The 26,799-nt window shown below is 38.0% G+C and overlaps 1 protein-coding gene across 4 annotated transcripts in view; it reads right to left on the reverse strand.

Moving 5' to 3' along the window:
- SRGAP1 (SLIT-ROBO Rho GTPase activating protein 1) overlaps positions 1–26,799 on the reverse strand; it is a 139,281-nt gene that overhangs the window by 23,624 nt on the left and 88,858 nt on the right. For 2 of the 4 annotated variants that reach the window (XM_053943054.1, XM_053943055.1), the window contains exons 6-15: positions 26,423–26,551; positions 19,190–19,411; positions 18,305–18,406; positions 16,442–16,639; positions 16,238–16,322; positions 12,393–12,420; positions 9,392–9,425; positions 6,226–6,286; positions 5,986–6,063; positions 4,337–4,471 (exon numbers count right to left, since the gene is read on the reverse strand). In XM_053943054.1, coding sequence (XP_053799029.1) covers positions 4,337–4,471; positions 5,986–6,063; positions 6,226–6,286; positions 9,392–9,425; positions 12,393–12,420; positions 16,238–16,322; positions 16,442–16,639; positions 18,305–18,406; positions 19,190–19,411; positions 26,423–26,551 — 1,072 coding nt within the window. Of the gene's footprint in view, positions 1–4,336; positions 4,472–5,985; positions 6,064–6,225; positions 6,287–9,391; positions 9,426–9,778; positions 10,036–12,392; positions 12,421–16,237; positions 16,323–16,441; positions 16,640–18,304; positions 18,407–19,189; positions 19,412–26,422; positions 26,552–26,799 lie in introns of those variants that run through there. The other 2 variants (XM_053943057.1, XM_053943056.1) reach the window with 2 other exon arrangements.

Here is a 26,799-nt window from a genome sequence, read left to right on the forward strand (position 1 = left end):
TTATCTACATGGATATGTATTAGTGCTGAAGTTAACAATTTGTGCCTCTTTTCATTTTGGTCGATGAGTCCAATCCAGCTCAAAGATACGTATACTTTAACTCAGCAAAGCCACTTACAGCTCTTTCAGATCTATTTAAGAAGGCATTACAAGAGGACAAACCCAGCAGTCTCCACTGTCACTTAGGGAAGAAAATACTTTGAGTTTTGTTGAAACTTTTTCATGAAGAGTTGATGAGTAGTTTTTTACTCTTTAAGTAATGGGCAATAGCCTGGAAAAGAAGTAAAATTATTTTCTTTCATAACATTTATGTCTTCAGGTAAACAGGCACTGCTAGTGTGTCGTGGTTTGACATGGAAGTGAATTTTTTTTCAGGCTGGGCAGGGGAGAGTCTGCACTCTCTGAAGACCGGAACCAAAGAGACAGTTCCCCTGGGAGTTCTTGCTTTTAACTCCCTGTGTTCTCAGAGGTGTGCCCATAATCAGCTGGATTCTTTATGTTCTGTTCTACCTTTCATGCTTGCTCTGGCCCAGTGCATATTAACTTGGCCCAAATTTTATCTAAATTGGATCATAAGCCCAAACAGAATAACATTGTTCTCATGAGCGTAATTAATACAAATTGCCATAAAAAATCACGGTAATTTTACATTGTTTCCACTGTATTTACAAAATGGAAAGCATTAACTCACAATGCTCTATTTCACTTGGAAATATATGCATAAATGTAAAGGAATTTCTCAGTGGCTGTACTGAGGAAAGGTTCATTTTGCAGCTGTAGCCTCAATTATGCCTGACATCCATAACAAAGTACTTCAGTTTCAAGGGGTTTTTCACTGGCAACATTACATTTCCATATAAAATGTGTGGTATTTTGCCCTTTTATGGTTTTATGTGAACATTAACTTTACAAATTTCCTTTCTCCCTCTACCCTTCTGTAACAATTTCTGCCAACAATTAAAAAACACTGACATTTATCTTGAAATACTATTTGAAAAGAATGTTTATTGCTTTCCTCACTGTTTTTCAGATCATGAATGCAACACAAATTAAGAGTATTTAAAACCACATAATTCAACATGTGAAAGTTTTCTGGATTTTATGTATCAATTGTGATCTAAAGAAGTTACAGTAACCTAAGTTCTCACAGACAAAGGGAGTCTGGCCCTGCTCCCATTAGCAGGAAGACTGAGGTACATGATATGTGAGGCCACATAAGCACAGAAAAAAAACTAATACTATTATGACTGATTCAAAGGCTGAAATGAAAGAGAAATCTTGCCTAGACAATTTTCCTTTTTGCAAGATACCCAGTGTTAAGGTTAAAATATAGCAATGGAAATGGTGTTTTAGACATACAGTTTATGATAGTATGTACCATGTAGGTGCTACGTAGTGTATTTCGAAATGCTGGTTTTTCGGTTGTGTTGTTTTTTCTTTTTTTTCCCAACAAAGCATTCTGATTCCTTGAAGTGGTGCACCATTCAACAAAGCACATAGAATAGTACACAGCTGTAAAAATACTCCACCTCAGGCTTCTCAGATAACCAGAAGATACAGCCACACAGCCCCTTGTTCTCAGCATATGGTTCTGGGGCTGGCTCTGGGTGCAAGGCACAAGAGCTGTTCTTGTCCTCATACTTCATTCAAACTCCCCGCACTGCGACAACACAAAGCAAACTCACCCCACTGTGCTCAAAGAGAAAGCCCCCTTTGTCCCACCTTGGTCCACACTTAACTCTCCTCCCTGAGCTGAAGGTATTTAATATGCCATTTCAGTATGCCCCTAATGATAATGTCAAGAAAACCAAACCAAACAAGAAAATCATCCCCCCATGCTTCTCCCAAAACCTATAAGAAAACAGATCTCAGACTCTTACAATATATTATCAGACTAAAATCCTCTGCTTTCTTGTACAACAGCAATAGCAGAGGTCAAAGCTAGCAGAACTACACAGTCATTACACCTTGTTTTAACAAACTGTCAGAGATGACAATCCAGATTTATGACATCCTCAGAGAACACTCAGTCTAAACCAGGATCAGATGGCAACACCTCTTTCTCAATAAACATTTTAAAATGTTGTTGTGAAAAACAGTGACTTTGTTCCAGGCTATTGTTGTTACTGATTTCAGTTCTGCTGGATGGTACTAGTATATAAATAAAAGGTTGTAAACTCTTTTGCAAGAGGATAATTTATTGCCTACTAGGAACATGCAATAGTTGGACATTCTCTATGGAAAATAAGATCTAGCACTAGGAATCTAGTATTCATAGCCATTTTTCTTGAAGTTCTTAACAACAAAAGAAATACTTTTTTCAGGATAACTGAACTGGAACCCTCTCAGACAGTGATGCTCTGAAAGGCTGGTGAATCTCTCCTGCCTGTGCAGGTGCCACATACATCTATCTGCCCGGTCCATTGAACTTGCATCCCTCTTTCCAAATACCCCATTCCCTCTTCAACACCTTCAATGGTGAATGAGAACTCTGAAATCATCAAGGTTCCTCTTCTTGGAACACATTTATAAGGCTGTTCTGGGCAAGTATCTTTGCATCACCTGAGCATTCACTTGTATAATCTCTGTAAACTGAACACTCATTCAAGGTATTTTAAAATTTAGTTTACAATTGCATTTAAATATCTTCAGCACAGCAGACTGCTGTAACATCTTCACATGTAAGAACCACCATTTATATTTCTCTTAATGCTTAGTCAAAATAATGAAGACATAAAGACATCAAATAGGAAGAATCTGACAGCAGAAACTTTGAGAAAGAAATCTGGTACAAATGTTTAATGATGAAAGTGATTATTCATTTGAACAGCTTATCCAAGAATGTGGTAGATTTTCTATCAACCAAACCCGCTAAATCAACAATTTTTTCCATCAGATACTCTTTAATTCATCCAGAAGTTATGGAAACCAGTGCAGGATTATTAGGTAAAGTTCTATCATCCCTGTCATGCAGCAAATCACTCTGTCAAAATGATCCTTTTTTAGATTTCAATTTCTATGACTTGCAGAGATTTTCTGGGCTGTGGCACCACAGTCAGTTAAAGCTGAACTGAAGCAGAACCAGTATTATGTTTCCTAAAAAGACACTGTCCCCCTCAGCATCAGGGATCAGACTGCTAAACTGTAGTTTAGGTCTTTAGGACTCCTCAGTGACATGAAGTCTGTAAATAGCAACAGCTGCAGAAAACGCTGCAAAAAAAATTAAATACAAAACATCGCACATAGACGTGATCACAGTGATCCACGTATTTGTAACTTCCAGGAGGAATTACCACAATCCTCCCTATGTGGGAAGCAAACCACACACACTGTGTCCCCCAAGTAGGGAGCCAAAAACCACACCTGACGGCCAGCCTGGGACACTGTGTATCCATCAACTGGTGGCCCTGTCGGCTCGGCTGAGGTCTCTGCCAAAGTAACAGTTTGGACAGCCTGACCTAATTAATATCCCAAAGGACTGGCGCTCATGACCTGTGAAACTGCCTCTTTCTCCATTTTGTTGAAGGAGGCAAGTTATTAAGGAAGGGTAGAAAGGAAATTCTTCCTCAAAGCTAGCTCCTCTGACCACTGTGCCCACAGGGAACAGCAAGTCTACTGATGGCCGGCTTGGCCTCACCTCTCAACACCTGCAGGGGTCAGTGAACTGGAAGAGGTTTTGTGCATGTCAGAGCAATTCACTCATCCACTGACAACTTTCCAAATTACTACAACTTCTCCGTGTCTGGCTATGAGTACCAGCAGGGCACAGATCATGCGACTCTCCTCCAAGGCATCCCATTACAGCTCATGTGTAGGAAGGCAGACCAGGCTCCCTGCAGACAACACTCAGCTGTTCCCCTCCATCCCCGCACTCAAGGGTTTTCTGGGTTAGATCGGTGGTTTTCAGCAGAACACAATGAAGGTCCAGAATCACACAATGTTGAGCAGTTAGTTACTTATTCACCAGTGCTGACCCCAAACTGTGGGGCATGAAAACCCTGGAAAGTAACACAATCGGTTTGCATGTTCACGACTTCATTCGTTTTGATCTGCCTCAGTGCACAGAGGAAAATAATAATGTGTTTAAATTTAACTATCCCTTGTATACCAAAAGATATTCTTCCTGCCCTGTTAAACAAAGAATTGTACTGTACATTAATCCCAATGGAAAAAGGGAACAACCACAGCTGTGAGTATGACTAACAACTGAGCCAGACTGCTACACACAGCAAACCAATAATCTCAGGAAAATCTGTGAAGTTAGCTGCTGTTTCAGGCTACTACTGTGTATCTGAAAGTAAAATTCTATGGAGAAAAACCAGAAATTTATACTTACTGATACAAGAAATAAGATCATTAAATCTTTCCTTAGGAAAGACAGGATTTTCCAGCCCTCGGAAATAGAGCTTCAGTACTCCAGCAACTGAGTTAATGTCATGGTTACTTTGGTCATCTGCCAAAGGATTTTCACCTTAAAAAGTAAATAAAGTGAGTGAAACACACATGCAGGAGCGTTCTTGCATGGAACATTTTTAAAAGTGAGTGACATTTTGGGTGGTTTTTGTTTTTAGTATGTGGGAGGTGGCAATGCAAGCATTCAAGTAAGATAATAAACACTGATTTAGAAATCCCAGGCTATGATTAAACTAAAATAAGGCAGCCTAAATAAAGCTTCCTTAAAATTACATAACCTAGTGATCTCTTAGGTCCTGAACTTCCAGCTAGGTATTTATGGACATGTTGTAATTTACAGTTAGTAAAATAAAAAAGCCAAACACTCTCTACTGAATAGAGTTTTGCAGATTTTTCTTTGGAGCCCTACATAAAACAAATGGAGTTAGACCACTCACTGAATTGAATATGTGCCTCCATTCTAAAAAGTTAAAATACCAGAAATATGTGCAACCATTTTGTTGAAAACCTAACAAACCTCAGCCATGACTGCACGATTTAATTTATGTAATTTTAAAGGCTTAATCTTTATTTTGAAACACTTTAAAATGTATGGATCTTCAAGGATAACACTACCTAGGAGAAGGAGTTAAGAATAAGCAGATTTAAAAGCTGCAGAATGAAGGGATGTGGCTTCACTTAGCAAGTGAAAACAGCTGCTTTACGTATCTTGTCAAAGGAAAGATCAGGTTTAACAAGATATATATAACTAATACTGGAGAGCAAAATACTGTGCTTATTTTTTCATACTTTTAGTCACAAGACTTATTCCTCCAAGGGTTTTGTCATTAGCAGATGATCTGCAGAAATTTTAAATTTCCCTAGAAATTAAAACAACCCAGCTTTTAAGACTCAAGAAAAAAAGAATGTAAGATTTAAAAAGATTGTAACAAGTATTGCTTTAACACAGCTGGAGGATGGCTGGATCCTGGTTTCCCTAGCAGAGCAATCCAAGGCTGGTGTTGCAAGCTACCGATATTGAAAAAGCTGGTTTTACTTCCTGGCATTTTTCATGTAATTCCTCCTCTGGGGCTGAAGTTTCCTTTGGGAATGAAAAATGGTATGACCCTATTTTTTACTCCCTATTTTCCTGGATCATGTTGCAACTTTGGCAGAGGGGTTAGAAAGCTGAGCACTTGTATTCCAGAAGATCAAGCAACAGGATTTTCAAATTTCATTAAATAGTCTCTTGAATTACTTTTCTTTTCTGAGGATCTTATAATAAAATATACAAGACCTATTATCTGCAGTTTACCATTAACAAAAAACTAATGTAGACAGATGATTGAAGAATCATATGTCTTGTCTAAAGAAAATGAGAAAAACCCTCAAGCTCTTATGACATAATGGGGGGAAACATGCACATATCATCATTGTACTTCACGTTCATGTGATGGTGCAAAGTTTTAGGTGCAGTACACACAGTACAGAGAGTACAGACAATCTGTCTAAACAGCCAAGAAAAGAATTAGAATTTAAAAGATTTTTAAATGTCAGCTAATAAGGTGCTCAGATAAATGAAAATCCAATTACCTCTCTCAAATGAATTTTTAATATCATTGACTTCCACCTGGGAACCAGATACTCTAAAAATCCCCTGATGCTGAAGACCTGCAGAGAAGATGGGAGACAGTGGTGAAAAATTAATTTATTTTTTAAGATACTTTAAATCTGTATTTTTAAAACAAAGGTGTGCTGCTAAATGAGCAATGTAAAAGATACACAAAAAAGTCAGGACAACAATGAAACTACATAGTATTTTTCAGAGCTTACCATATAAATTTATAAATCTGATACAGCTTTCCACAATAAGAGGAATGACTTGCCCTGAATCCTGCAAAAACAAGAGCAGAATGAGTGAGCTGCAGATCAGAAAGTGGAAACCTCCCTACTATGGCCTCAACGTGAAAATGCACTTTCTTGGTCAATCTAGATGGACATACAGTGCTGGCAAAAAAACACCTAAGAAAAAATACCACTTCTAACAGAGCTCTCTTCCCATTTAGGGAGGGAGGAAAAGGAACAGGTAAAGAAAAAGATTATGGTTCTTAAAATAATTTCATCAGGAAATTCAGTTCTCTACCTCTGTCACTGTATCTGGCTAACACTGTATGTGACATCTAAGCTCATGCATGCATTTTAGATTTTTGAAGCAAAATGAGTTAAAGCAGTAAATTTGCCTTTTAAAAAGATTATTATTAAGAATATTAATTCATGATGAAGATGATTCCTCTGCATCCATTTAACTGACCTTTCTTTTCCTTTTTTTTTTTTTTTTTTTTTTTTTTTTTTTTTTTTTTTTTTTTTTGTAAGAAGAAGTTTATCACAAACAATTTACAAGGCTTTTCTGAATTTCCTGGACTACGAGAAACATTCTCGGAGCAGAGCCTCCAAGTGACATTGCATTGGGTACCATGATGTTTCCCTCCTGACTGAGAGCACTGCTATGGGCTCTGCTGGTTTGTGTGCCCTGCCATGGGGCAGATGATGGGCTGGCATGTTGTTTCTGGCTGCTCTAAATGGAAATCCCCGGGTGGTGAATTGCAGCTACTCTGAGCTGAGCATGTGGTTCAGCTGCTTCGTCTCTGTGCACAAGGTTACTGGGAAAGGGAGGTCACAGCCTGTATCTCCCCACCTGCAGAGCTCAGGAATCACAGCTCTCATCTCAGCAATCATACAGCAGTAGGTCTGTAGTTACATTTTCAGTTACACAAAAGTGTTTCAAAAAAGGATAAAAAGCATTTGTGATGGGAGGTGGAGAAGATGACTTACACTAATTATATTAGTGAGTTACTTGTCTTTTTCTTTTAAACTGCTTATTTTCCAAAAGAACCATTGGAAACCTTTTGTTTTGGCACTTTAAAAAATGGATATTTTAACCCAAGCACACTAGTGACCAGAAGTTATCAAATACAGATTAAAGACATAAAATGATATGATTAAATCTTACTTGGAAAAGTTGGTGCTTATGCTGCAGAAATTACTGTTTCATAAATAATCTTAAAATTTCTTGTCTTGGAAGCTGTAATTTTTCTTTCCTAATGAATTTCCAATATATAAGTGCTCAGGGAATTGACTAATTCATTTGGAAGTTTAGTATAAAATCAGCCTGAATTATAAAATCATTAATTCAAAAGCACCTTGTAACTCAGAATACACATTTCCTCTTACAAATTGGTACTTCATTTTCATGCTAAACTACACTAATGGCAAGTTTGTGAATTAATCTCAGGTAGAAAAACAACTAAATGTTTGAGAAAGAACACACAGTAAAGCAATTGCACTTCCTGAGGTAAACTAATCCCCTAATCTTACATGTACTCTGTGCTGTTTTAGTGGGCTTACAAAAGACTGTTATCACTAACTATGCTATTTAAATTGTGGCTTCTTTGTCTTTTAATTTAAAACCTAGCAAAGACTGGCTAGCCAAGAACCAGTAATGGCTGGATTAGCATTTCCTCTTTGACTTGTGTCATGATTCTGTAACAGCTGAATAAAAAAAACCCTGGACAAGGTCAGTTGTTAAACTCAGGAACACCGTCATCTTCACCAACACTGAGCAGCTTGGCTCTCCAGAAAAGCAGAGTATTAGAAGAAATGCACAACATGCACCCACATCTCGTTAGTAGTTCATGGTTCATGCAAAGAATGTAAAGCCTAGGAAAAGATAGTGTTTGCAGTAAGAAATTACAAAAAAACCCAAAACCCAAATCACTTTCATATCTGTTTTAGGAGAATCTGTTCAGAACAACACAAAACTTTGTACTTAAGTAATACCCTGAAATAATCTAAACTAACAGTTTTGCCTTTTGGATCTAATCATAGGAAAATAATTTGAAGTAACAATCTGTATATTGGTGAGTGTCAAGAACAGTGACCCTACAGCGACTGTGAATTTAATCTGATGTGTATAGTCAGTGAATGGATGTTTGTGACTAGTTATCATTTCTTATGATGCAAAACTCAAACAAAAAGCAGTTTGGTGTGATACTGTATTTCATTAGCTGTGCCTGTCAAAATGACTCATCCCTACCAGGCATGGTTTTTGGCATGGTTTTTTGGAAGGGAATATGACATGGTTTTTGGGCAGAGATGCTGTCCTAAGGTAGTTCCCACATTGAAAAAAGTGTCATAAGGCTACCAGCTTTTTTGACCTTTCCTTTTGAAAGACTAATTATGTAGGACTCTCCACTCGCAAGTAAGCCCTGTCAGCCACGCTGCCATGTTCCCTTGTCTCTGCAAGGGAAAATGATGGGGTACCATTTCTCCTGATTTGCTTTCTCCTTCTCTAGTCTAGAGGCTTTCATGGTGAGAATTTCTGCTTCTTTGCTTACTTTCACCCTTAAGCAAGAAATTGTTCATGATACTCATCTACTTTGTCATGTGGTTATTTCTCAAAGTCTTTGCATTTCATGGCACCTCCGGTGTAACGATAACAATAAAAAAAATTTTCCCCTTTAGTTGTACTGAGGAAGACTGAAAGCTTGATTCAAAGACAGCTAAATCAGTACAGTGCCACTGAGCACAGAATTTGTTCTGCAAAATGTTTGCCACTAGCTATACTGAACAAGAAAAAAAAATCCCTGTAACATTCACGCCCAATTCACAGAGCTGGCAGTCAAGAATTTTATTAATTGCATTTATAAATGTATTTTTACAAATTTTTAAAGACTTCTTTCCTGTAGCTGTGTCAGCTAGTGTCCAGAGGCACAAATTGTGATGTGGGCGGGTCCTTGAAAATGAGTAAGAGAATATCCATCATTTAAGACTACAATCCCTCCAGAGTTCTGCTCTGGTTTAGTTTTGCCTGCTATATTTGTACACTCTTTTCTTAATGCAAACTTCTCCCTCTAGGTCTTTGAAAGAACTCATTTTGAGCCAGGCAGGAATGCAACCCGAGAGTGAGGCAGAGCTGGTTCTCTTGTCACCAGAACTATACCTGATGTCTCGTGTGAGAGTTCCTTCGGCCTCGGCTAGAAGCATTATTAGAAATAAAAGTATGAGAAAGAAGAAGATAGTAAATACAGCAAAGATACAAGATCCAGAATAGTAGTGATCATAATTTCACACAATATAATAAATTCCTAAAGTCATAGGAAATCAAAATCTGGATATCAAACCCAGGGAAATGCTGCTTCCCCACAGACTTTGAACACTGGATGTTATGAAAATAGAAAGCAGGAAATTGTGGTAACTTGTGGGATGCACCACTACATCCTATCTACTACATGAAGCAAAGCTTCCTATTAAAAGCAGACTGACAATACTATTCCTACTTGATTAACACAATTGTAGGGAGGCTAATGTGAGAATCAATCCCCCTCTTTCTCTTTGACTTCAGGAAGTATTATATTGATCAACTGGGAAAGAAGAGTCCCAGGACAGACTTAAACATAATGATCTGCCTCAGCTTTTGTGAGGTGGTGACCATTATAGTAAGAAGTGTCGATATCAGCCACTGGGGCGGCTGGTGCCAGTACCTTGATGAACGACTCCAAATCACCATTAAACAACTTAGCACTATACTGTGATCGGGGTCTGGGCTTCCTGTGTTTCTGGGGCTTAGGGGGAAGATTTGGAGGCCTAAGGGAAGGGAATATGATTACTGAGCAAAGTAGAATTAAGTCACGCAACAAAATGAAATGTCTGTAAGCTCATGGCAAAACAACAGAACATTGTAACGGGAGCAATAAACACAATACTTATAAAATAAAGACTTTGCATCAAATTTAAGTGTACCACACTAAATAGTGGAGAACTCCCCCATTAAAAATTACAAATTACTTTTGGATAAATAATACCATTCTTTATGAATCCCTGTTTTGCAGTTTTACCATATAAATTTATTCCAAACACTGCACAACTGGAATGGCCTTTTTTGTTGTGGTCATGCATAAAATGTGCAGCAACCACTGGAATTCATCCTGCCAGCAATGGCAGAACACAGACCACTCGAAGCACCTCTTATCAAGCAGAAAAGTTGCTTCATGCTGGAGAAAATTCAAATGCAAATTAAAGCTGCTCAGCACACTCCTAAGACGCTTCAAAACCAAACTGTCTGCATTTTCAACTAGAGCCAGGAAGGTTAAACAGCTTTAGCCTTGCACATCCAACCATCAACAACTTCACACATGAAAAGAAACACCTTGCTAATTGGCTAATGGAATTAAAAGTATATCAACTTGAACAAATAAATAAAACCAGCATAAAACATAAAGAAGGAAGGACACACAAAATTCTGGTCTGCAAAATTTTACCTAGTATGTTACACATGTGGTGACTATGACTGAAAGAGATTACAGGAAATAAATACTGTTCTCTAGGTCACAAACTACTTTGTGACTGTCATGCTAATAGCTCCATGCCAACAGCCTCCTTAGCTCCCATGCACCAGCAGCTTCTACAGGTTTTTTTTTGGACTTAGCAAAAAATTTGCTTTTGGGGGATCAGTGAGAAACAATAAGGCATAGAGCATTCAGCAGTGGGACTTTAGTTTATTTGAGTACTGTCTGCTATTTTAAACTTATCTTTAAAGATATCCTCTTCCCTTCTACAATTTGACTTTGACCTTAAAGAACATTTCTGCTTGCATGTCTCACAGTCCAGAAGCATAACTGAACCTTGGGGCAACAGGCAGGGCCCAGCCAAAGCCCAGGAGCTGGTGCTGAGGAACAGATGGGCAGGACCTACTCCTCAGAGTATCTTTCTCTAAGTGACCAGCTGTAACAAGATATGAGGTAAGATGGCTTCACTGCTCCCCACTTTGCTAAGGTAAAATCATTGCCTAAATCCACCATCTCCTTTCAGCTGTTTACACAGCAGGGAACTTAGGATGATGAGAGCCTGATGAGTTGCCTGCACTGGAGTCAAGAAAGGAGATTTTTCTCATTAGACATAAATTCGTTGATTTCCATGCATTCCCAGAATGGTAGCACCTGGAGGCAGAGTTAAAGGTACAGTTGTCAGAATTAATGTCAGCAATTGGGAAGAATGCTCTGATTTGTAACCACTTTTCAACTGAGGTCATGTAAGAAAAGTAGTTAAGTCCATCTTTGCAGAGCTAGTAAAGAACATGGAAAGGTGGAAGAAAATCCAGTGTAAAGTCTGTAGAGGTGTCCTGGAAACATTGGGACCAGGAAAGATGGTTCTTGAAGGCACTGGGCAAGGATGTATTGCATGGAGAGGGAAGGGAAGCCAAGCAAGCCGGGCTGGATGTTCCTGCTTTAGCAGGGCACACTGCCTGTAGCAGCGATACATACAAGTGGCAGCTGCAAATCCAAGCAGTTGCCATTGCCCCCTCCTAGTCTCTGGGGGCTTCAGAGCTTATCTGGGTTTATATCTGGAGGCAGCTTCAAAGGTGTGGCATTACACAACTGAAAAAGTACGTGCAGCACAAAGCTGGGAGATCTAACACTGAATCCCTTCTCTTCTGTGGATATATAGAGTCGTTTAAGTATGGAACACATGGATGCTGGGGGAGGCAGGTATTTGTGTTCAGAGGTACGTTATCAAAGACACAGCCCATTGCCCAGATTTATCTTCCTACCAGGTTCTTTTAAACTGTGTATCCTGACCGAGTGAATTACAAACTATGAGAGGCAAGGGATCTCTAACAACTGAAAAGTATTTCTTTTCGAGCATGTAAGTGCCCCCTGTGACTTCCAAATTTGATGTGTGATTCACAAATATTTTTGAGGATCTCCCAACTTGTCCCACCCTTGACACTGGCCAAAGCAGCTCACAAAAATGAGGAAGATGAATGGTCTGATCCTTTACTCATCAGTATGCTGAAACAGAAATGCTGAATGTTAAAACACACAGGTCTGTACATAATTTATGTAACAACAGAAACAAGCCTTACAGAGTTGTTCTAAAATTTGTAAATTCTAAGATTTTACCTATTTTTGAACTCTAAACCAAGTCAGATAAAAATATCTTACCTTGTTGTCATGTATTCAGCCCGGTGACCTAGAAAGTTCAATAAACAGGAAACAAAGATTTGTAGGCTTTAGGTTGAAATTTCTGTATCTAAATGATACTTAGCAAATTATTTTTAGCCCTAACTTTTAACTACCAGCAAATGATATACAACTATACAACAAGCAGGGCACTATAGTTACCTACTATCTCCACAGTTCCACTTAAAATACAAACACAACCCATGTTATGGAACAACTTTTAAGAAGCCTACCCAAAGATTAAGAGTCACTTGATACTGTAAATAATTTCAAGTAAAATTCCAAACAATGTCTATTGTTGGTGCTCATATGTTTCAGTGGCTAAATCAGTATGAAAATAGAGCTATGCCAAGATTAGATTACATCTCCCCCTGCGCCTTGTGCCTGAACCTGTTTAGTGCTGAAAATGCAGGGCTCTAGACACAAGTAGTTATTAGAAGACTGCCTACTCTCTTTTCTCTGTGTATTACAGGAAAAAAGTACAACACTATCACTGAGAAACACCACAGAGAACTGCAGGGGACTGTAAAGAAGCAAGTATCATATTCCAGAAAGGCTCCTTTGCAGATCAACAGACCAGTAAATCAGGCATGACTGACTCATCATAATGAAAAGCAAAATAATGAAACAGGACAAAGATCATGGTATGGTAAGTTCCAATGAGCCCAGCATTGCCAAAGGGAGATTGTGCCCTCTTAATTTATTAAAAATCCTTGAAAATGTCAGTAAAATACTGGATAATGAAGAATCAGTTCAATTAATTTACTTAAGCTTTCAAAGGTTACTGATAACTTTCTTCACAGGAGCTGACGAAAGAAACTAAACAGCCATGGATAGAGTGGCAATCAAAACTATCAACGATCAAAAACTAGCGAAGAAAAGGGAAACCCAGTGGACTTACAATGGTCTTTTTTCATCATGGCAAAAAACGTAACAGCCATTTACTCAAACCTTCCCATTAGGACCATTTATGCAATCCGGAAGGCATTTATTAATATCTTGAGACATCACAGCAGCTAAGGAGGCAGAGCACTGTGCAGATGACTCTAATACTTTTGTATCAAATCCTGACAAAACTATGAATCACTTTAAAAGGGTGAAGTGACACACAGTGCAAACAAAATTCACTATTAACAGGTTCAAGTAAGGTATTAGTGAAGAATTAAACACCTATGCCAGTGAACAGATCTATAGATATGATCTCTGAAAATCACTCTGAGCTTCACTTGGGCTAGGTCCAAGTACACATCCCAATTTGAAAGTGACACCAAACCTTTTCAGACTCCAGGAAGAATGAATAATAGTGATATGAAAAAACATACTATTATGTGCCAGTGTTCAGATGCATGCAAAGTACTGCACAGAACTGAAGACCCTAGTCTGAAAATACATTTTGCAATACTAGAAGAGTGTGGATCCCCTCAAAGCGGCACAAAGAAAAAGCTCTAGGAACAGTCTCTTGACAGTAAGACATACGAATCTCGTTGCCATCTATTTTAGACAGGTGAAAAAGAGAGATCAAAGAAGAGTATGAAAAATAACCTATGACAGAAAAAGAGTAAGCCAGGGACTTCTCCTTACTCAGGTTACTATGGGAAATTCACTGAAACTAAGAATCCCAATAATAAATGTTAGTAAAACAGAAGATGTTACAAATGCTGTGCCTGGGGGACTTTAAACACATCTTTGCTATTTAACAGTTTAGGGCAAAAGGTGTTTGGGCCTCAGGGGCAATTTCTTCTACAACTCCTTGTTTTCTTTCTTGAATTTCCCTTTGCTTTGTTGATTTCTTCTTTCAGTAGGTGAGCCTTTGAATCAGGACTAATATGAGCATCAGTGTGCTTCCTATGTTTAGTATCAATTTCATTTGAGAGCTTCTTATTTACTTTCCAAGTCTGTAGATGCAGATTCGGCACAGAGTACTTCATCTATCTTCCCTGTGCAGATCATGAATATTTATCTGCTGTGCTCATAAACAGCAAGACTGTAGTAGGCAGGTGATGAACCAGAATAGAAGCCAAATGCTGTTAACATTGTGGGCACCAGATGGGAACCTGGCTCTATTCAGCCTACATCCTTACACTGTATAGTTTTGAATGAAAGCAAGAAAGAGTGCCAAAGGGAAACTTGCACTTGAAACAATCCTCTCCTTCTCCCCGCTTTATTTAACACAGCACACTGTGTTACTTGTCTGCAATCTTGCTGATATAAAAGTTTCCAGAAAAGGCATTTTGAGGGGAGCAGGGCAGCAGATCACGTTTTACAAATTCATTTCTATATTAGCTACAGCAATAATATTCATAATACCACTGTAATTTGATCCTTTAAATCCTTCCCATTCAAGAAACTTTCAGAATCCAGGTCCTCCATCCAAGACATGGGTATTTTAATGCAGGACATGCCTCAGCTGAAGGGGGTACTACAACTTCTTAACCTATAAAAATGATGGCTTTCACTTCAAATATCAGCTTTGTATGTAAATGTGTATGTTTGAGGTACTATTTGTATGTGCCATGCTATGGTGTTGGGACAACAAATATGTGCAAAACCACTGTGGGCAAAACAGATTAACTATGTGGGGGTTACAGATGGTGTGAGAAGGGGACACTTCAAACAGAATAGTCCAAGCATGCCTCGGCATGGCAGAATGGCCCAGAGCCTAATGGCAATTTATCACTTAGGTCACCCTGCTGAGAAGTTTTTCTTTAGGTTTTCTTTCAAACAATTCTTTCCTTACTTTTTTCCAACATGGTTTATACAGCAGATTCTCTTGCCTTTTATCTCCTTCCCTTTCACTGTATTTTTCCAAAGACATTTTCAGTGAGCTTCCAGAAGAAAAATACCCTCTTTTTTTGACTAAAGTCAGCTGGACATTGTTCTGTTTGAATAAACTGTTCACCATGCACATTCAAAATAAAAATCTATTAAATGAAAACTTCTATGAGAAAGAAGATAACATAGGTAGCTGTCTAAAACCAGCTACCATCTTCTACAGTTCAGTTTTCAAAGAAAATGCTGCTTATATCCTACCCCCAGTCTCAGTCACTCCCTGGACAGGGGCTTTGTTTGGGTTATAGCCACTGAACTGCTAATAGCTGCTCAGGCACCTCCACACAGTTTGGGGATCTGGGCTTTTGTATTAAAAGCAGAAAGAGATGTGATTAACAACAGATACTCTGCAGTAAAAAGAAAGTAAGTTGACACATCTTTTAGAGTAATTCCTTTAGCAAACAGGTTTCCTTTCTTGAGTCTAAACTTTAAATCACAGTCTTTAGCCTCCAGGAGAAGATTTTTATTCTTTGTAGTGTAATCTCACTTCCTCTCAAGTCTTTTCTACTCTGTGTGTCTAGTCCTCAAGGTTTGTACTGTAATTCCCCTTTTCCCTTCAGTGCATGAGGAAGTGTCTGTTGGGAGGGCTGGTAAGAGGCTGGAGCTGTGAATAGTGTGTGATTCATTAAAAACCTCAAGCCAACAGAAATTGTTAGGGTGTAGAAATACTACATTTGTGACAGCTCTTAAATCAACCTGCACTGACTGTGTCACTCTCCTTTCAGACATGAGATTTTTCATTCAGTAGTTCTGTTGCCAAATAGAGTCATTTGTCTAAACATCTGTGCAGTGGAAATAAGTATGTGTTGAGGAAATAAAATCAATCTACTGTGTATACTCTTACCACTGCATCAAAACTGTGATTGGTAAAAATCAAATCTATGTTTAGTGGACAATTAAGTTTTGAGTTTTGTATTTTTTTCCTGTATATCTTTGGCATTTCAGTAGGTTCACTGTATAGTTTGGAAGCACTTTTCAGTTTATTGTGTGATATTTACCTTCTCCGAGTGTCCTCTGCAGCAAGTCATGTTTTGCTTGAAGTTTTGTGATGAGATTGCTACCTTCCAGATATTCTCTGAATTTCTGTAGAGATGCAGATGAATCTATTACTATGCATGACACATAAATCCCAGTAACTTCTGGATAATGTTTACTTCAGGTGTTTGGTCTGCATCACATGAATGAGGAAGCAACCAACATACCATGAAATAGAACTGCTCTGTTTCCTGCTGGTTAGCTCTTCTTTTTGCAATGCTAGGCTTACTCAGGTATGTCTCAGAGACTGTTGACTTCACAGACTCTGTTGAGCGACTGTGTTGGAAACACTCTGACACATCATAATCTTCAATGGTGACCATATCTTGTATTGTCTGCAGGGTAGCCTCTGTTGTTTTCTTAACCTGGTATTAAAAAGCAGAGTTTGCCAAATGCCAGATAAATATATACAGGAACAGCTTAGAAGGGAAGCTCAGAAGGGAAGCTCATTACTCACAGTAACTCTCTGGCACACTCCCTCAAACAAACTGGTGTGTAAATGTGAAAAATCGGGTGTGCTATAACAGATATCTATGTAACAGATATCCTGTCTAGTTCTCTGCTTTACCATGGTCTAACCCACAAACACAGATGTACCCTTGTGTTGGCTTTGTAGTGCACTAAAGCATTTGTTTGTACTTAGAATTGAAATGTGACATGATTTGATTCAGGTCCCTAATCTGGGAGGCAATAGAGATGATACAGTACCCTGGAGGGTCAGCTCTCCTAAATGTGGTCAATATGCTATATCAAATATGTACATCCAGGGATCTGGATCTGGCCAGAACAATGTGATCTTCCAAGGAAAAAATCTGTGACCCCGTACTGTGCAGTGCTGTAATGAGGGGCACAGTGATGCTCAGACTGCAGAAGTGGAATACATTGTTGACAGAGAGGGCTCAAGAAAGAACAATTTACACCAGACTCCCAGGCCTCCTATGACCTATGGAGCACCACTGCTCATAGTGGAAACCCAGGCATGGATGCTGTGGACAAGGGATGCAGTTTCAACAGTGCAATTAAGTAATTAGCAAGATTCACAAGGATGTGATGTACTTCCCAATTTTGCTTCAGATGGAGTCAACCAAATCATGGACACTTCTACACACAACTCCAGTGTAGTCAAATATCCCTTCCATGCCTGTCAAACATGAATTTTCCCACTATGCTCTTGCACTTCACTTCACTGAAAGAAATTATCTTTCTCCTTCCATCTTTGTTACCTTGAGAGACTTTATGAATGCAAGTGTTTTTTTATTTTTTTTTATGACTACTGTACATGTCTCATGGACATTAATACTTTGTTCAAGACATTCAACATACAAACTAGAATGAGAAAAACTGGCATCCTGAAAACTTATCAGTAAAGTACATGAAGAAACTAAATGATTTCTATGTTTTCTTTTAGGAAGAGATTCTCATGTAAACTGAAGGACTTTAACATTGCCTCAACTGTGATAAGAGTGCATTTTATTTCCACTGCCAGAGCAGAGGAAAGAAAACAGCATATTTTTTTCCATATTTTACAAAAAATTGCATTTTATTTTGCTAGGCGAGCTGTTCCCATCACAGGCATTCATTAGTCATGTTTATAAATAGCTGTAGCTGAGAGCATAAGAGATCTTGACTCAGCTACCAAAAAAGACAGTTCAAATTCCTTTGTACTAGAGAAGTAGCAAGCTGAGGACTGGACAGAGGGTGGTCACAGAAGACAATAACTGTTCTCAGTGGCTATCAGCCACAAGAATTTAAAAATATGTGCTCTAACAAGTTTACACTGAAGCATCTGCAAAACATGGAACTCACTAATGTGACTGTATGGACAGGTAAATGACAAAGTTTCCAAACCTCTGTAAAGCAGGTGAGGATCTAGCTTAGCATATGTGCCAGTATTTGATTATTAAAATTAAAACCACTTATACAGACTGGAACCACTTCAGGGTCATTTACATGCTTTTGGCAAGGTAGAAAACACTGCACCTTCCTGAAAATTATGTTCAATGCTTAGCCCTTGTAGACATAGGTCTTACCTCCTCATTTTCAATTTTGAGTGTAGCCAATCGTGACTGTAGTTGTTGATACCTAAGCATAAGCTCTGCTTGCACAGGTTGCTGGGCAGAGACCTGGCAAACCTAATAAAGAATCAAAAAGAGCTGTAAGATGCAAGTAATTAAAATAAAGCAGTCAATAGTCTTCTTGTTCTTCTTAAAACTTGGTGAATTCCTACCAAAGCTATTAAAACTTAATAAAGCAGACAATAAAATGTGCCCATCTAAATTTAAAATATTTATGTACTGTAAGGTGTGGAAGTATGTACTACAGCTTATGAATAAAGAGCACAGCATTTTTGTATGTGTGCTTTTTGTGGCTTTTGTATCACACAGAAATGCAAACCCTGGAGTTATCTGCAGAAAAAAAAGATGTGCATTGGTGATTTCGAATTCTGCTTTGCTACTGGCCTTTGGTGTAGCAGAACAGGGCATAGTATGCTTGAAATCTCCAGATGATAAAATGGGGGAAGAAGAAGGGGAAAAGGCTGCATTGCAGCATGAATAATCTGGAGTGGCTCTGTAGCTACTCTCAGCTAGCACCCACAAACTCTCTTATGAGCGATACAGGTAGTAAAGACAAAGTCACTGCTCACACTGGTGCTGGGCTGAGCACAGGTTGGCCAGCAAATTCATAGCAATATCATTATAAATCATAGAGAATATAATAACACTTAACAGCTTTTACATGAGAACTTTGAAGCAGCAGACACTGCTGCAACTTTTGCAACATGTTCTTGCTGATCCACTGACTTTTGGGTAGCATTACCAAACTCTTTGTAAAAGGGTTTGGTAAATGATAAATTCTCTATCCTGGTATACAGTCACAGAAACAGTCACTGTGGGGATTCTTGCCAGTGTACAGACCTCATCACCCATATGAGACTGGAACTCAAATTTCATTGGTGGACAAAAAGCAGTGGGGTACATTTCCATGAATCTCTGCTTGTCACTGCGTGGCTCCAAGCTGTCAACTGCATTTTCAATGATGTCTAAGCCCTCATGCCTGGAAGTTTCAAGATTATACTCTGCAGAAAGGTATGTTCTTAGGGCTCTGTTCAGACTAGCATGGTATCCAAGATCACAACACTAAAAAAACAACAAAGGGAAAAGAAAACAAATTTAAAAGGAGGAACGCCATTCCAATATCACAATCCTGAAACTGTCACTAAAATTTTCTGTCCTGAAATTTTTCTATCTTTGAAGTATTTAACAAAATATCTTCTAAATTAAAATACACAACTGGGGTCAAGAGAGTAAGTATTTAGAACCCTCAATCTGTTGCAAAGATTAATGGACAGTTTTAGAAAAGAGATCAAGTGTACATATGTGACAGTTCGCTTATTAGATACGGAAGTGCAGGCACTGTATATCAATAAAGTCTGGGACTCCACACACAAGTGGGCTTTTCAGCACCAATAGCATCATCTGTAAGTCCTGAATCACTTATTTAAACACATCCTAACATAACTACCATCTAAGTTAATGACAGCAGCAAAGTGAACTTGAAGCAATTCCTGCTTACCATGCTTGTGCCCAAACCAAAACCTCCACAAATACTTTGAGCACAAGCAATCCATCTAAAATGCTTTTTCATACAAGAGGAAGGGCTTAACATCTTTTTCCCTGATCATGAAAATGTATTTAATGTAAACACCTTATTTCCCATGCTCATATAGAGCCAGAAATGTACACCATGTTACTAAATGCAGAAAGTCATAATTTATGTGGGTTTTTTTCTATGAAATGGGATGTAATTGAAACCTAATTGGTAAAACATAAAGCTGTGTTTGTTCTTGAATTTTAAACATCCTCAATTTGCATTATTCATGTTTCATTAATATTTTAGAGAACAGCTAAATATATTTTAAAAATGCCACAGCAGTAGCATATCAACATTATAGCTTTACATCGCACAGTAAATACCCTCAGTTTTTGCTCAGTGAACCTCCAGGTAAGGAGAGATGTCACCTCAATAGTGGCACATCAGTTTGCTAACAGTTGCATACAAAGCAGTGCTCTTTATTTAAACAGGTGAGACATGCCCCAACCAGAGGCCAATGCCTGGCCAGAGCAGTCAGAGCACTCTGCTTTAGGGCACCGCTCAGTCCCCAGCCACTCCTCCTCGCTCCCACCCACAGCCTGAGGTCACCCATCCCTGTGGGACTGCAAGGTAACTATGGAGCTGGGTAAAGAAGCAATTTGAATTCAGTTCACTGTACCCTATGCAGTGCATATATGCACTGCATATAGGAGTACCTCCCTCACAGCTATTACAAACCCCACAGGACTCATGGGATCACATTTCCCTCCCTCTCCTCTTACTTATTTGAGAAAGGAGAGAAATAGACAGAGAGGGAGACAGATGGAAAGAGCTTTCAACCTATTTACCATACCAAAATCTGCGTATAGAAGGGAATGAAACACTTCACTGATGAATAGAAGGGAATGAAACACTCCACATCTTGGCTTAGGTAAGGTAATGACTAGTGTTGAAGCTGCTCTCTGAAATCTAACAGAGAGTTGTTTTATTCACAACAAAGCTCTTTATTCACAATAAAGCTTTTTATTCACAACAAAGCTTCCAGAAAGACTTAAGTTTTCACTCCTAGTAAGTACTCCAGGTAGTGACTGCAGATGGGACAGTGGCTCTCCAAAAAACCAGATGCTGAACCATTCAAACAAAATGAGAAAGATGTCATGTTCAATCACACACACATACGTTAACCTCTCTCTTTTGCATTTATAAAATGGACATTTTTGTCACACTTACTAAAACAGCCACTCAACTTTTATACTAAAGTGCATCCATATTTCAAAGAACACCAGCCTCAAAAATACTGTTTCTAAAAGGAAAAGTCTCTCGGTGTTTTTCTCTTGTTCTATGTCAAATTGGATCTCATATTTAATTCACCATCTTGGAAGAAAAAGATGGTGAAAGTGCTGAGAAGAAAGTGAATTGGGACAGCTGTTTTATTTCATGTGCATTAGTTTCAGAGAGACCTCATAGAAGATTAAACTGAAAAGGAATTAGAAATAGAGGGCAGTGCCAGGCTTAGCATTGCCAACTACCCATGTGTTATAAAACTACAGCCTGAATTTTGACTCTGCTGGATTAATCCGAGTATTACTAGAAAGCTTATTGATTTACAATTAGAGCTGTGTGGGTTTCTGATGCAGCTTTTTTTCAAGGTGGAATATAAGATTGCAACCTTTATGCTGTGACACAACTTCATTTTTTAACCCTTAATCTACTCAGTCACTATCACCATGATCATCTTTGGCAAGTGATGACAGCTGAACAAGGCAACAAATATTGCCTTTTGGACAAGAGGATTTTGCAAGTGAAGCAGAGTATCCTGCCAGGCTAAGGCATTTTCTTGCAATGCCAATGCCAGCAGAGAAAACAAAAATTAAATGCAGATCCTGAACTAATGCTTTATCACAAATGTCTCTTTGAATGGAATTGAAAACATCTGAATTTGAAATTTTGCTTCATTTACTTGTGTGAAAATAGAATTTGTATGAGGGAAGTTATTTTTTAAAAGCAAAATGAAACACTCAGACATCATAACTCTTATTTCTGCCAGACCATAGCCCACTGTCCCCAAAATCTGGAGACACAGATCAAAACTGGGAAACAGCTCTGTCATAGTATCTTGGCTACCCAGAAAGAAATGTTCTGTTTTAATCTGCTGGAAAGATGGTTTAGAAAAGAGAGTTATCTACACACACACACACACACACACACACGTATTTACACGATTTTCAGGACAAATCTGTAGATTTGTGGAAAGACTTTTACAGTTCAAGTGAGCAACCACACTGTTAGCCAAAATAAGGATGAGTGTTAGAGGTTCACTAGTCAGCACACCGAGGGTACAGCCAGGGTGCTTATCCACCTATGCATCTGCCACCTATCTATGGGCTAGAGAGGTGAGATGTCACTTGGTGCAGCAAGACATGAAGATGAAAAGTAACATAATGAAGTCAGAGACTATGAGTTTGTTTGCATTTCTGGATTCATAAAGACTTTTGGTTGGGCAAAATGAAGGAAGATAAGGCATGCATTTGGGATATGTGTGAAAAATTAATTTTGTAATTTGCATTTTATTCTTATTGAAATTAAATTTGAAGCAGTCTCAAGAGCATTTACTGCCTTTATTGTACCCCAGAGTATATTTAGGCTTGAACAAATCAAACTGAAGTGCTTAGCACAGAGCTTCAACCAAACCAAGCTGCTCTTATTTAATTTAGTTTTGTTTCAGGAACAGTAATAAAATTCTAATGTCAATGGAGAGAGGAATTAATAAAAAAAACCTAATCTCTGAATAAGTCACTTTCTAAGTATTTTGTTACACAGACATCCACATTCAAATCAAAGGGATCTAAGGGCACATACCATATTTATGAGGACTTATGTAATAAAGATTGTGGGCTGCACACACTTTACCCTAATTTTAAACTTGGTTTTATGAATGATTAATAAAGAACCTTTACAGAATAAATTAAGTTCACAATAGCTAAATGTTCCTTAACTTTGTAACGATCCAAAGCATGCATACTGCAATTAGAGATTCAGAAACTACATTTTAAGAAAGACCAACACATTAATATTTTATTTATTTCAGCAGCATAACTACAGTAAAGTTGTTTTGATCACTATTTCCTAATATTTGTCTCCAGATTATAAAACTGCATGGTAAGTCTGGAAAAGGGTCATTACCTTCCTCTTAGACAAATTTAATGAATGTAAATGAGTAAAAGCATGTGCTATATGGACAGATGCTGGCACTAACACCCAGATTAGTATCAGTGTATAGTTTGTTGCTCCTCTGAAACTCAGAATCTTAAAAAAAAAAATCTACATACTAGGTAAAGCTTATTTAATTCAGCTAATGTTTATTGTTTTTTACAGGTTCAAATAAAAAAAAAACCAAACTAATTCAGTCCTGCACTTGAACTAGATCCCACTCTAGTCAGTAGAGAAGAAATATATAACAAAAAATTCAGATTCCTCTAGAACAATATGCAGAGGACAGAAATACACTGTGAATATTAAATTCTATTTACCTCTCTGCTCCTTTCCAAATGTTGGTCTCATCCCTCAGCTCACTAACTGCATTAAATCATCCAGCTAAGACTCCAGCAATATTTTTATACTGCCTTTATCACAAGAGCTTAAAATGAACAACACATCATAATTTTAAGTCAGAAGCGCTGAGCTCTGTTAATGAAATGACAGAGTTGAACAGTTCAGACTGAGTTCAGATGGGAAACAGTAATTTAGGATTTTCCTTATAAGCCTCATATATGGAAAATGCAGTGGAATCCAAATGAAAAATAGGTTTTGTTTTTTTTTTTTTTTTGAGGTTTTTTGGTAAAAATGAGTAGTTACACTATCCTCTCCAACCTTGTTAGAAAAAAAAAATTATGGAGCAATTTATCACATTATTGCATGTATTTATCCCGTTTTCATTAGACATATTTTTCACTAGCATAGGAAGACATTTAATTTCATTTATGGGCAACACCAACAGCTTGGGGAGATCTAAATTCTTCCATGTTAACTGGACAGAGCAGAGGTAATCCCTTTCTATACAAGCAGTGAGAGAGAGCTCAGGGAAGCACAGGAAGTCAGGCTAGCAAAGCAGGACAAAACAGAGAGGGCAAAGAATGAAATTGCCACCACTGCTCTGAAAACTCCAAACTGCACCATGACATTAACAGATTTACAGAATGAGGTGGTCCGGACTGTCGCAACATATCGCCACTGGGAAGCATGTCTCACATTCCAGTGATATAACTGCAAAACCTTGCCAAGATTCTTGCATTTACAAAAAGAGTTTCCTTTGTCAAGTGGCAAACACTCTGTCTAAATACCAGTGCTTTCACAGGATATTCTAATTAAATGCAAATGTCTGAAAGACACTTCATTTAACCAAGCTAACAACTGGATTAAATTAGCTCTGAAGCAAATTCTGGTTGCACATGTTTACAGCCTACTCTTACAAACAGTGAGGCAGAGGGCAGCTAGACTTTCCATTTAAATTCCTTAGGGAAGAGTAACTTCTTCAAGCCATTTTGCCAAAAGAATGTTATTGTGTACATTGGTCCACGGCTTTCAAAAAGACAGGCAGAGTAGATACAATTTTTCTGTGCTACTAAATATTGTAGAATGTTTATTTTTATTAAAGACTAGCAGTTAGGAAGCTCTAATCTTCATGGTTGTGTAAATATCCTTACATACAGTAAGTGCCAGCTCTGTATGTGTATGGACAGAAAGCTTCACTTCTCCTCCCCTCACAATTCTTTATAAAGCTCCATGCTTGTGGTTCCTCCCCTCAGTTTTCACTGCTACAGAAACCTCTGTGGACATCACTGAAGTGGATAAGAATCAGATGCATCTTCCAACCTGATAAAATTTTGACCAAGTAGAAACACACACTGGAGACATTCTTTGAAAAATGTGAACTCTGAAACAGAAGGCAGCAGAGGTGACAAAATGAGCATCTATCCAGCTTCTGAAGGGGTGAGGGTGCTGAAAACAAAAAGAAAAGGACCTTTCCTTCCTCCCAAAATCCAAGAAGAATTTATGAAGTTCACATGTATGAGACATGCCCTAATTACTGACCAAAAATCTGTCATCCTTTAAGCAGTAGCAGGAAAACCATCCACTAGGTAGGCTCAACTTCTCACCGTGGGGGACCCCAGCAGGTACACAGCCTGTCCTCTGTTTTCTGCCCTAATCTTCCACCTATAGGTCCTGGTAAACACTTTCATTGCCTGGGCAACCTAGATGGGTGGATCAGGTTGTGCAAGCAGATGGATACAGATTAGACAAGGACAGGACACAGAATAAACCAGCAGAAACCAGGAGTAAACATGCAGCAGCAACTAAGAAAGGAATAAAAGAGATGTTGAAATCGATACAGAAAAAATACTGAAAACACAAAAAAAGATTAATTGCCATCTTTTACAGGAAAGCAACAAAGAAATGAAGCAAAACCATTTGAAAGGAGAAAGTTGTAACAAAATCAGGCAAGATTTTATAAATTATAGAAAAACAAGAAATGATAAAGAAAACTGACTATCAGTATTTAGATGACATATAATAAAACACACATATGCAGCTATTTTACTCCATTAATCTTAAGAAGGCATTTTTCCCTTTCTCTGTGAAGCTTTGCTTCTCCACTCAGTAGAAATGAGATACTTCTTGTCAAATTCTGTATTAATTTATTCTATATTAGAAACCAGAGCTGTGTATGAATGTTGTTTACTACTGAAAGTAACCTATGTTACTGCTGCAGCAGCAAGCATATTCAAATATCTAGAATTTCAAATGGACCACTTTTTCAGAGGCAGACCCACTAAGCTATTTAACCCTACAATGCTAGTGAGTGAATGCTCTGGAGCTTGTGTTTGCTGCCTCTGTATTTTCTCTATCACATATGAAGTCAGCTTACAAAGAGGGTGGGACGTGATAAGGGTGCAGGATGCTCCCTCTGCATCACGTAAAAATGTCAGTAATACAGGGGACTAAATGCTGGCACAAGTTAACATTAGTGTATAACCTCATTCTTCTAGGATGTTCTCATAAAAACAACTCACTGAAAATAAGTAACAGGTATGCTGACAGTGTAGAGTAGAGGACTGATTGTGTCTGTTCTTCAAACTGCATGAAGTAAGAGTAAGAAGCCACTGTATGTATGATTCAACAATTAAATGAATGAAACTAAAGAATTTTGAAAACATGGAAGAAATTGTTTCTTTTGAATCAAATATCATTAGATGACCACTTAAGAAGTTTATCTTGTAAAAAATATTTAGGTCCCAGAGATCATACATAATGGGAATGTCATATTTTCTAATGACACATGGGGTGCAAACACAAGGTTTGAACTTTAAAGGAATAGGTTCAGCATCTTACTGGCACTTTATTTTGTGGAAATAAGGGAAAAACTTCTGATTGTATCATACATTATAAATACCAAGTGTATTGTAAGCAATCCATATAACTAATATATTCCCTTTAAAACTGGAAAAAATATTATTCCTCAACAGAATAAACATAAATACAAACATGCCAATACTTACATCGATTAAATCCGAAAGGTCGTGAATATAATACTTGAAAACAGAAGCATTAGTTGCTTCAAGGGTGAGCAGGTATTCATTACGGGCCTTAATAGATTTCAGCTTGTTTTCAGAATATTTTGCTTGACGCTAGGAAAGACATTTCATATTAATGTATTTTAATTACTTCATTTTTGGTATGCAGCAGAAATTCAAGTACCCATTCCTAGTAACAAGAAAGAATCTTAATTTCCAGCCTGTTATACATACAACAAATATAATACAAAGTGAAAACTTAGTATTTTGTTTCAAATGTGACAAACTTCATAGCAAGAAATATATTGGCAATGAAGTATTCCCCTCTCTGAACTGAAATTATGTCAAGTTATCTATAACCC

This window comes from Vidua chalybeata, chromosome 5 (genome assembly GCF_026979565.1).
Source record: "Vidua chalybeata isolate OUT-0048 chromosome 5, bVidCha1 merged haplotype, whole genome shotgun sequence".
NCBI lineage: Eukaryota > Metazoa > Chordata > Aves > Passeriformes > Viduidae > Vidua > Vidua chalybeata.